Genomic DNA, 11,799 nt, shown 5'->3' on the forward strand with positions numbered 1-11,799 from the left:
TTGCCTAGCTCCTAGCCAAACTGCCTTGGCCATTACACCAAGTCATCTCCAGCAAACCACAATTTTGAATATAGAGATTAAAACCCTCAATCGCAAAAAATTGACGTGGGAGTCCATCTCTTCTCTCGGAGTCATCTTTAATAATATTAAAATCATCACATATAATCCACGGAAGATTATTGCTATCACTCGCCTCCAAATCCTCCCAAAGAAATTTCATCTCATATTGGCTACACTTAGCATACACAATAGTGAGAATAAAAACATGGCCATTCTCTTCAACTTTAACAGTTACAAACTGACTAGAACCTACCACCCATTGTACTGAAACAATAGAGCTCTATAAAAGCCATATTTTGCCCTCGTGAACTTCATTCGTCAAGAGAAAATCATAATTAAAGTTCCTCAAATAACTAGGAATACAATCCTCCATTAAAAAAGGCTCCGCCAATGCTAAAATGCTAGGCTTATATTTGCAAGTAATTTTTTTCAATCGCAGTTGAGAGGTTCCCACTCTCCTTATATTCTAAAAAATAATCGGACTAATTATAAGTTAAGTTTAAAAGGGCGAGTTACCGCCCTAGTGGAACTCCTCTTCAGGAACTTGCCATCTACATGCTTAGGAATTTCAGAATCCGTACTATAATCTTTTTGCATGTCTTCCTTCATCTTATCCCTCTCCACTTCTTGTATGGATTGCACTTCATCAAGAGTTCCCATGTTAATTTCCTCCAAAGTTGTTTCCTTTAACCCATCTCCCTTGAATCCTACGGACCCAGGTTACACCAACTGACCATCCTCAAATTCCCCTATGTCACCCACCACTTGTGTATTTTCTATGGTCCCTTTTCTTCAGTGCACCACGGGTTGACCAATAGGCATAATTGACGGCTTCATTTTCATTGCAATCTGTCCATCCGCATCACGTTGCTTCCCCATGGACCCATTACATGTTGCTGCATGGCTACTACAAGTTGCAGTTGAATCCAATGTTTCAAGGTTCATGTAATTATACATCTACACATTGATTTTGATGATAACAAATGAATTCAAAGAATAAATAAGTCTCAAACTCAAGTTGTCTACACAATGAAGTCAAGAACATCAAGGAACCAAGCATGAGCAAGAAGGGAACAAGTTCACATTAAAACTCATAAAGTAATGTTGTAAATCTCTTAAAAATTTGAAATTAGGATTAAAGCTCAAAATTAATATTTTATCATAAATAATTAAAATACATTTTTCACATGTGCATGAATATTTTAAAAATTAAATTTGAAAATTTTGAAAGATAATTAATTGTCATCTTTAACATGTGCATGACATGATTAAAGGTTTGAATTTTGAAAATATTAAAAAAGATTGATTGTCATCTTTTACATGTGTATACTTTATTTAAATATTTTTAAAAGTGATTGATGCTCTTTTTGACTTATGCAAAAAATATATGATTTTGTTTGAAAATTTTGAAAATATTGAAGATGATTGATTGTTATCTTTCACATGTGCATGCTTTATTTGAATATTTTTAAAAGTAATTGATACTCTTTTTGACTTATGAAAAAAGTAGATGATTTTGTTTGAAAATTTTGAAAATATTAAAGATAATTGATTGTCATCTTTCACATGTGTATGCTTTATTTGAATATTTTCAAAAGTGATTGATGCTCTTTTTGACTTATGTAAAAGGTAGATGATTTTGTTTGAAAATTTTGAAAAGTAAATAGTACTCATTTTGTCATATGCAAAAAGTAAAAAGGTTAGGTTTAAAATTTTTGAAAAGTGAATGATGTTGTCTTTGACAAATGAAAAAAAAGAAACTTTTATTTGAATTTTTTGAAAAATTGAATAATGTTATCTTTGACATGTGAATCTTTTAAATTTGAAGACGAAGTCTCATATGCCTATAAATAGATCATTTGAGAGTTTCACATTTATAATACTAAGACCATACAACATTTATTCAAAACTTTCATTCTCTCTTCTATAAGTTTTGAGCCTTAATCTTTGTTCATTTTGAAAGAGATAGTTTACGTTGTATTGTTCTTATTTCACTCATTGATGAGTGTTTTCTGATAACTTACTCATTATCAGCTCTTATATCAGTAAAATGGTGTGTATAACCATTGTGTGTGTAGAAAGTGTTCTACATAGGGAATAGTTGAATTACCACGTGTAAAGTGATTGTAAGTGTAGAGGGTGTTTTACATGGATTCTTTGTAGCGGTGTTCTTTAAATGTGTAATAGGATTCTATCTCCACATGAAAAAAGTTGAATAGTAAATTTGGGGATTCTCAAGTGGTAGCTTGAGGCAAGGACGTAGGCAGTGGAGCCGAACCTCGTTAACATACTGAGTTTGTTTCTTTCTTACTCTTAATCTTTATATTTATTATTGTTTCGTATTTTATTTATATTTTATATTGTGTATTTGATTTATAATTGTTAATTTTTAAATACAACTCAATTTAACCCCCCTCTTGTGTTAGTCATCTCGGCAACAATTGCTTCTCCACTTCCACTTGCACCACTTTTTCACAAGACTCACTCGTTCCCAGAGAGGCCTTATAAACCACCATCAGAAAAATCGGTTCTTTCTAAGTAGAGGGATCTACAATTTTAGAATCACCATTAATATCTTCCTATAAAACTTCAACTTCAGTCTTATCTAAATCTGATTGTAATGAAATTTCTAAACCACCAGCCTTTTCCACCATATCACTAGTCTCCTGCAACGTGCTTGACTCTCATTGTTCCAAGTTTGGCATTGCGGCAATTTCTAGATCAGAATCCGGCATGGCCTTCTCCCCTTTCGTAACCCATATCTGTCCAACTTTTCCTTTATTTTTTTGAGTCTCAAAACAAGTTCTACAATTCTTAGCATTATGGCCTTGAACCTTACATTTGTTACAATATGCAGGGAGGGTCTCGTACATCACCTCCTATTGTCTACTCCGCGGCAACCCCGATCAGCCTATCTAGAAATAAGGAATAGGATCTCTTGAAGCATCAACCTCAATGCATACCTGTGCACCATCTGTTCTTGTCACACAAAGAGTTGGATTATCCTGACTAATAAACCGTCCAATTGACGCCATAAGCATCTGAAGAACCGATTCATGAAAGAAGTTCGGGGGCAATACAGGCAAGAAAATCCAAACCGACACGCAAGAATGTTCATGTTCTTCATTAAAATCTAGTGTCCAAGCAAACGGCCGATAATTAACTCCATCAATCTCACAAGACTACCTAGATAGAGTCTTATTGAAATCACCCTCATTTGACATTCTTATGAAAACATGTCCCACCCTTTGCATCGCTGAAACCACTGGGACAAAAGATAATCCCCAACGCGTGTGAATATAAGCTCTAATAGCATCAAGGGAAGGCCTTTATCTAAGGAACTTCAACACCAACAAGTAACGAAAAGGCAGTGTGGTTTTTTCAATTTCCTTTACCGAAAACAAGAAACATAGCTCACCATCAATCAGTTTTGGTGGCTGAAAAGCAACGTCAATCTCTGGCAGCGATTGTGGCATTACAAAGACGAGATCAGTATACATTCTTGAGGGGCCTGCAGAGGCTGGCTCAACTGCCACCATGCAAGCTATGTAGAAAACCTAGCAAAAGAGCAAAACCCTAGCAGAGCAGAAGAAAGATATTTTAGGAAACAAAAACTAAACAAAGAAAGTTGAATAATTAGATCCTCTTACATTACATTTATTTCTTAATAAAAGTACAATATGTTTGTGTCCAAATATACAACAACTATGCCAAGAGTCTATGGCATATGACCCGGTTCTCTAAATAGAAAATTTGAATTCAAAATCCCCCGCCCATTATATATATATATATATATAACAAAAAAAAAAGTACAACAACTGCAATAAAAGAATAAGAATTGCAACCCGAAAAAAGCAGAAACAATGTGGGAATAAATCTAATTAAGGATATGGCCTTCCAATTTCTTTGCTCTCACCACAACCCATAATGGAAGAAGGCAACTTTCCAACCCTATCTATCCCTTCCTCAAACACCAACCCCATCCCCATGAAGAAATGAGCCTCTATATGGCAATGGAAAGCCCAAACGCCTGGGTTATCTGCTCGGAACCTCAGTGCAGTCCAACCATATGGATGAACAGGCACTGTGTTCTTCATTATTGGGTTCACCAAGTTATATTGCTTTGGGTGGGTCGAGATGTTAAACCTGCCACTTCCGTGGCCAAGGACCCAGAAATCGTGGCCGTGGAGATGCCACGGATGCGTCTCACTGTTGTTCGCGGTCATGGTGTTTGCGTTTTGAAGTATAATATCCACTGTGCTATTGAACTTTAGCCTATAAATGGCATTGCTAGAAGTCGCATTTGGGTTACTTGGCTTGCTGTAGATGTCGTAGTTCAGAAACTCGTGCCCATCAGATAATGGAGTCTGCTGGAACACATGGTGCAGGTTCTGCTTGAGTGCAATAAGGTAAGGGGTGTGGGGGAGGTTGAAAGAGACATTGTTTACTGACCAGCGGCGATAACCATCTATTTCATTTTGAGTGTTGAGCATCAAAATGACTCTATCCGAGGTTGGAGGAGGGTTGTGGATGTAACCACTATGAGACTTGATAGCTTGACTTTGCGCCAACCGGGCGGCAGTGTCATTCCAAATGGGGCCGGCCGGTGGTATCGTTGGAGGTGATCGTCGTGGATGGTTCGGGTAATAATTGAGAACCGCAACGCCCACGGTGGTATTAGGTAGCCGGCCAACCACATTAGTTGTGATCCAATGATTTCTTGAAGGGTCTTGATCAGCCTTTATAAGGACAGAGTATGTCTCTCCAGAATATAAGTAAAGGTTTTTCACAACAAATGGTTCCACATAGTGCCCATCTGCCTCAACCACAGTCATATTGTGACCCTGCTTGTAAAGGAAAAGACATGTCATTAGCAGGTTACAGAATTGTTAGCTGTGTCACATTAAAACATTATGAGCAATGATACTAAACCTCTTTATAGAGGAACTGTGTTTGAAATAGAGCGAAATTATGTAATATTTTTTAAAATAAAAATTTCTATTTAAAAAAAAAAAAAAAAAAACTCTAGTATGTTGAATGAAGGGACACTATTACTTTCATTGATAGTAAAATCGTTGTGAAAATATCATTATTCAACCGCTATTGTCTATGAAAGACTGATGGCTGTTGAAAAATATAAAATCTCTTTTCTTGATATAGTTGGCTTTCTCTGTTGTTTGTTCATCTTTTTTTGTATGGTTCATTAATGTCGAATCCTTTAGTGTATTACCCATATATACTCAAAGAAAGACAAGAAATATCTTTGAAGTTGATGATGCTCATGAAAATTACCTCTATTTGAAAACTAAGAGCAGACAGAGCAGTTAAGCTAGCAACCCTTAGTCGATATGTTTTTCCTGGGATTACAGTAATCACATATGGAGAGCATTCTGGGTTTGATGCATTACAAACCCCGGCTGGACTTGGTACGCTAGAGCAGCTGAACTTTCCTTTTCCTTGGATAAGAAGTGACTGAAAAAATGACAAAAACGTAGCCATTAGGCAAAGCAAAGAACAATTATCTGGCAGTAATACTAAATCTATTTTGTTCTAAATAATAATACCTGAGGCTCCCCAACCCAGACAAAAGGAATGGAGGACAATCCAGTGGCTTGTTCGTAAGTACTTTGGTGGTACCAATCGGTAAGGATGATGCTGCGATCATAATCATAGGCAAAAGGTTCTGACTTTCCATCAGGAAGTGATACTCGGATTGATCCATATAGCCCTGCTTCTCTTTGCATTCCATAGTGCGCGTGGTATAAATAAGTCCCAGGCTGTACATAAAGCAAAATTCTGCATTATAGGACATTTTGAAGAAGCAATTCTTGCTAACAGGAAAATATAATCCTCTTCACTGCTTTTTAAGGCATTAACAAGAACAGAGGAAGATGGAAATAGAGGGAATCGCATGCACAGATGTTTTAGGACACCAACACTTACCCTATCAACCTTAAACTGGTACTTAAATGTTTCCCCAGGTATAATTGGACATTGAGTTACTCCCTCTGTTCCATCACTCCATGGCGTTCCAATCTGCAGTAAGTTTAGCAGATGAATATTCATAATAAAGAGAAAACAAAGTATTCACTATTCATATGCAAGTACATACAGATATTAATTACCTGCCGGATTCCATGCCAATGGATTGAAAGATTTTCTGTAATTAGACTGTTGGTAACCTCAACAATGATGGTGTCACCTTGCTGGGCTAAGATTGTTGGTCCTGGAGTTCTACCATTGATGGTGATAACCAGCTTCTTATAGCAATCAGGGGACTTGTACTCATACTTGACGTTCCATTTGTAATGCCGAATTCTTGCCTCCGCTACTTGAGCATACTGCAAGTAGACGATAAAACACAAAGCCAGCAACTTCAACATAATTCTCCGGTATTGCAAAAGGCCGCCAGCCATGTCTTTAATGTTGAATCAACTTATTGAGATATCGGGACAATGCCCAAGAATAGTAAGCAGAAATGGGTATTCAGATTACCTGTATGAAATTATGAATCAATGGTGTGCATATATATATATATATGTATGCACACACACATACATAAATCTTAAGAATGTCTCAGTCTTCGTTGAATCTTCCTGCAAAAAAATAAAAAATGTGGTCCAATTTAGTGGGCTAATTACCACTCGGATTTATCGATTGAGGAGGTGAAACTGTGAAAGCTATGAGAAGTACTTTTTGGCTTTCATACGGAATATTCTGCTATCATATTATAAATTAAAAAATAATTTATAATAAAAGGACTTTAATTAACAACAATTTATAATATGAATTAATACAAAAATAATGTTCAGTATTAAAAACAATTTAAAATACAAAAATTACCATTGGGATGTTCAGGTAAAAGACGTTGGGAAGTTCGAGAGAATAGGGAGGAAAGACACGGCGGGACAGGTTTAATGAATAAAATAATATTTGATCTATGAACAGTAACTAGTTAAAGTTGGAAGAAATGATTAGAAATACTGTAGTTTAAAACTTAGGCTGTTCAACTTTGACTACTTCAATATTGACGTTAAAGTTATTGACCAATTTTGATATAATTGACTATAATTTAATGAGCTTTTTGTATTGCTTTTAAAAACCTATGGACAGGGAAAGCCGTATGTGGGGCCAAATTGTCAGAGGTTGCTTTCCTACGTGGCGGTCATAGTTGAATTTGGTTTAAAGATAAATATTTTTATCATAAATGAAATTATAAAATTGAATTTACAAATATTTTATCAGTTAAAAACTAAATAAAAAAGTCGTTAATTTAAGAGTTTTGTTACATATAAATAAAGTAGCGTACTAATTTACGTACCAATACTGATTTATTTATATTTAAAATTTAAATTAATACTGTTTTTAATAAAATCTACTTTTTAACCAATCATATCAAATTGATGTACAGATTAATGTATAATTATGTTTGCAATTATATTTTTCTTAATAATTAATGAGTAATATGCTGAGTGTCTCAATTTGTGTGATGCGGGTCGTTTTGAGTAAGCAAGAATAATTTTTATTATTATTCAATTTCTCGGTATTACATGTTGCTTAGTTGCTAAATAAACTTACACGCGTATTCTAGAGAAAACTATTCATTTTGTTGAACACGTCATGTTCAATGTTCTTTGCATTGATTGCTTCCGAGGAAGGAATATGTAGTCCAGCACGCCTAATCAGGCTAATCTGACGTACCGAATTGAGAAAGAGGAAAGGTCGTAAAGAACGGACGGACTGTTCCAAACCGTGTTGATGAATATAATCTGACGAGAGTTTTGTTATATATAAATAAAATTATATATTAATATTAATTTTTTTATATTTAAATTTTAAATTAATATTATTTTTAATAAAATTTATTTTTTATCCAATCATAATAGATTGATATATATATATTAATATATAATTGTACTTATAATTAAATTTTTTCATGCCAAAATAGGACCAACTTCTTCATAATATTTTGACCTGGACTTTTGTCGCGAAGGGCACAACAGCCGCCGTGGAACTAGCAATTTTTTTAGATGAAAATATAACTATAAATAAAAAATTAAATCTCGATAATTTATCACATGCTTATAAAAATAAAATTATAAAATCATAACTTAATATATGTTCAGATTTATGATGATAATATTTTATAGAATAATATTTATTTATTATTATTTTTATAATTTTAAAATTAATTTTTTCATAAACTCTATCAAGTAATCTTTTAGAAAAAAAAATCTCACATTGTAGTGTGTGATCTAGTTTATTAAGTTTCATATAAAATCTAAATATTTTTATGTCACATTAAACATATAATAATGTAATTGAGACTTTAAATAAATTTTTTCTTACTTAATGAAGTATAGATGATAAAACCTCTGACTATTTTTCATATAGATTATTAACTTTAAATGATTTTTTTTGATATTTTTACTTTAAATTTTATACTAAGAAGCTTAATATTATATAACAAAATATTTTATAATTCATATAAATAAATTTATTATTTATCTCAAAATTAGTTTAAATTAATCCTAGTGTGGCCACATCCTTAAAAATAGATAATATATAAAAATTATACAAAATCTTGAAATTATAGAAAAGAATTTGAGAGAAACATTTTTAAGTATATTGAAATTTTAGAAAATTTTAATAAGCATATGAGAATTATAATTTTTTTTTGGAAGGATCATTCTCTATATGTATAAAATTATAAATAAAATGTATGAGACATTTTAAAATTTTAAAAAATTATGGGGGGCCGTGGCCCACTTCAGCCCAACGTGGGTCCGCATTGACAGCAGCTCTAAGTAAGAGTCGTTTTGTTTCAATTATAGCACTCTCACTAACTCTTGTAAAATGCATTTTCCTTCAAAATATAAAGAAATATTCTTAAAATACTACTCTATTGAATTTTGTATTTTAAAAATATTATTCACTTTACTACAGTGATCCCTCTACATCTAGAGGATCCTATTCATCAAATGTAAATATTTTTAATTACTTTATGCTCATGTGATTTCTCATTTCTTCAAGTTCTTTTTATTTTCATTTCAACCCCTCTCTCTTGTAATCGGTCTCAAGCTTTTCAAATATCTATCTTGTATCTATCAAGAGCTTGTAAGGAATTTTAGCTTTAGAATTTCAATCAGTGGCTACCATCTTCTATGCCAGCTTGTGATTACTTCCAGCTAACTTTACCATATTCTGTAATACTTGAGACATTATTCATTTTGCTGAATTGAGTGGTGATATTTTAATAAAATGTAGTCTCACATATTACTTATAGATCAACTATATTCACGAAATATACCGAAGAATATATATTTTTTTATAATTATCGAAAATGGATATTCTCATAATATATTTTGAGAATATTTTCATTATATAATCTATTCTTTTTATTTTTTAAATTAATTTATATTTTGGTTTAGCTTATAAATTTGGATTAATTTAAAATAGAACATAATTATATGATATTGTATATGGAGAGATATTGTAAATATCAAAAGATATAAGAATATAATTAGTAGTTAGAGAAAATATTTGGAATGAATAAAAAAGAATAAAAAGTATAATATTTAAATTATATGAAGAAAAAATAGATAAGCTGATGTATGGTATATTGTAAAAGTCATTATATAAAATAGAAAAGTGGATTTTGAGAATGTATTTTAAGGGATAAGATAGAGAAGCTATGGGAAGTGCTCTTATTGACTTTTCTCTCAAAAAATTTTAAAGTCAACTTTGATATAAATAAGACCAAATATAAATTTAGATGTGTTACAATTTTTAAAATTTTTTACAGGAGATAGATCGACCTACAAAATTAAGGGATACTAAACAACGAATCATTGATGGACTTAAAAAAAAAATTAAATTAAATTAAATGTGTAAGTTTCATTCACTTTTTTAAAAAATTCAATAAGTTTCAAAATTATATATAAAAAAAAAGTTATTTTTTTAGCAAACTCTAATTTATTTTTTGTAGCAAACTCTCATTTATTTTTTAACAAATTCTCATTTATTTTGGTAGCAGCAGCATGTGATCAAAGAAGTAATGTTCAGCAACCTAAAGTAGCAATCCAAATATAAACATTATTTATATGGTCCTAAAGTAGCATGATGTTATACAGTGTGGAAAGCAATGGGGGATATGTAAGGATCTTAATTTTCAAAAAGTAATATTGGAAGGGGATGCAAATGTTATACAGTGTGGAAAGCAATGGGGGATATGTAAGGATCTTAATTTTCAAAAAGTAATATTGGAAGGGGATGCAAATGTTATACAGTGTGGAAAGCAATGGGGGATATGTAAGGATCTTAATTTTCAAAAAGTAATATTGGAAGGGGATGCAAATGTTATACAGTGTGGAAAGCAATGGGGGATATGTAAGGATCTTAATTTTCAAAAAGTAATATTGGAAGGGGATGCAAATGTCATCGTCATGACAGTGAAGAGTGAAGATGAAGTTTGGACTTATTATGGCCAACTAGTTGAAGATATTTGAAAGATGTTTAAAAATATAAATGAGTGAAGGTTACAATTTGCTTTTAAAGATAAGAATACAGTGGCTCATATACTAGATAAGGCTGCGTTGTGTGTTGATGAAGAGAGGGTGCAGATAGAAGAAGTAAAGGCAAGTTTGGATCTCAAATTCATCTCAACTCAGTTCATATAATCATTATAATTTCATCAAATTTTAACATAAAATATAATAAATAATTCAATTTTTTTAAATATCAAAATATTAATAATATTAAAAAATAATATAACCAGATAGCGGCCGATAGACCACCGTTATTCAACTTATTCTACTCTGATTTGCATTAGTAAGACTATAAATTTTTCCAAAGAACAAACTTGAAAAAGAAACATTAGAGATGAATTAGAAATTAGAGTATATTCTTAAAACTAGAAATCAACCTCCCAATTTAGTATTTTATAAATTCACATTTTTTTTTCTAAGCAGTTTCATTGATAAATAAGAAAGAATTTACTCATAACGAATTTACTCTTCATTTTAAATTTGTCATCTTTTATTATATTTATTAGTTTTTTAAGTTAACACTTAAAAAAACTATTTAAAATGTGTCTCATTAATCAATATGATTAAAGATAACGTTATCAAGAATAAAATTTAATCGTATACAGTGGGAGGGAATAACTGCGAAATACATGCGAATCGGGTAGGCAGGATGAGTTATAATAAATTAAGATCTGCATGCCTGCATGAATTGATCGAAGCAGGCCGCGGGGTGCGACCAAAGTGTTTCGGCCTTCACCGGATAGGTACAGTACCAAAGCTGTAGACTGTTTATATGGTACTGTTGACTCAAATTGTTTATGTTTTCCATTTTTTTCAATAAATTTAACTTTCCTTGAGATGAAACAACATCATGCATCCGTCCGCTAGCCCACACGCAACAGACTAGATTAAGCTATCCCGGTGAAAAGGCTCAATTAATATTGACTTGGGGATGTTATCCTCCAATTCTAGTCTCAAGTCAACTTCAGTGGTTTAGAATTTAAGCAAATGCCTTAGAGCACTGGTATTTGGAAATGCCAATACTTTTCATATTTTGAAAAATATTGATGAAATTGAATCTACATTGAATTAGTTAAACACTTTTTATATAAAATTTTAGCTACAGTAAATTCATCCCACATTTCATATATGAAAACAACTATAGCTTCTTCAAACTAGTATTTTATTATTTCTTCTCACATTCATCCCATAT

The 11,799-nt window shown here is 32.2% G+C and overlaps 1 protein-coding gene across 1 annotated transcript; it reads right to left on the reverse strand.

Annotated features, from left to right (window-relative positions):
• Nucleotides 1-3,688: 3,688 nt before the first annotated feature.
• On the reverse strand, nucleotides 3,689-6,572 carry LOC122303582 (L-ascorbate oxidase-like). Its single transcript, XM_043115418.1, has 5 exons — nucleotides 6,186-6,572; nucleotides 6,004-6,096; nucleotides 5,625-5,837; nucleotides 5,353-5,532; nucleotides 3,689-4,904 (listed from the first exon to the last, which is right to left on the reverse strand). Exons 1-5 carry the CDS (start codon nucleotides 6,474-6,476, stop codon nucleotides 3,942-3,944), a joined length of 1,740 nt encoding a protein of 579 aa, XP_042971352.1. The 5' UTR covers nucleotides 6,477-6,572; the 3' UTR covers nucleotides 3,689-3,941.
• Nucleotides 6,573-11,799: the final 5,227 nt, after the last annotated feature.

This window comes from Carya illinoinensis, chromosome 3, assembly GCF_018687715.1.
Source record: "Carya illinoinensis cultivar Pawnee chromosome 3, C.illinoinensisPawnee_v1, whole genome shotgun sequence".
Classification (NCBI taxonomy): Eukaryota; Viridiplantae; Streptophyta; class Magnoliopsida; order Fagales; family Juglandaceae; genus Carya; species Carya illinoinensis.

What these genes read in the sequence shown, in the direction of transcription:
- LOC122303582 (XM_043115418.1), bottom strand. Translation starts at nt 6,476, where the DNA reads ATGGCTGGCGGCCTTTTGCAATACCGGAGAATTATGTTGAAGTTGCTG. An exon ending in TCTGGGTTGGGGAGCCTCAG is followed by an intron (nt 5,533 to 5,624) that starts GTATTATTATTT and finishes TCATTTTTTCAG; the next exon opens with TCACTTCTTATCCAAGGAAA. An exon ending in CTCTTAGTTTTCAAATAGAG is followed by an intron (nt 4,905 to 5,352) that starts GTAATTTTCATG and finishes CTTTACAAGCAG; the next exon opens with GGTCACAATATGACTGTGGT.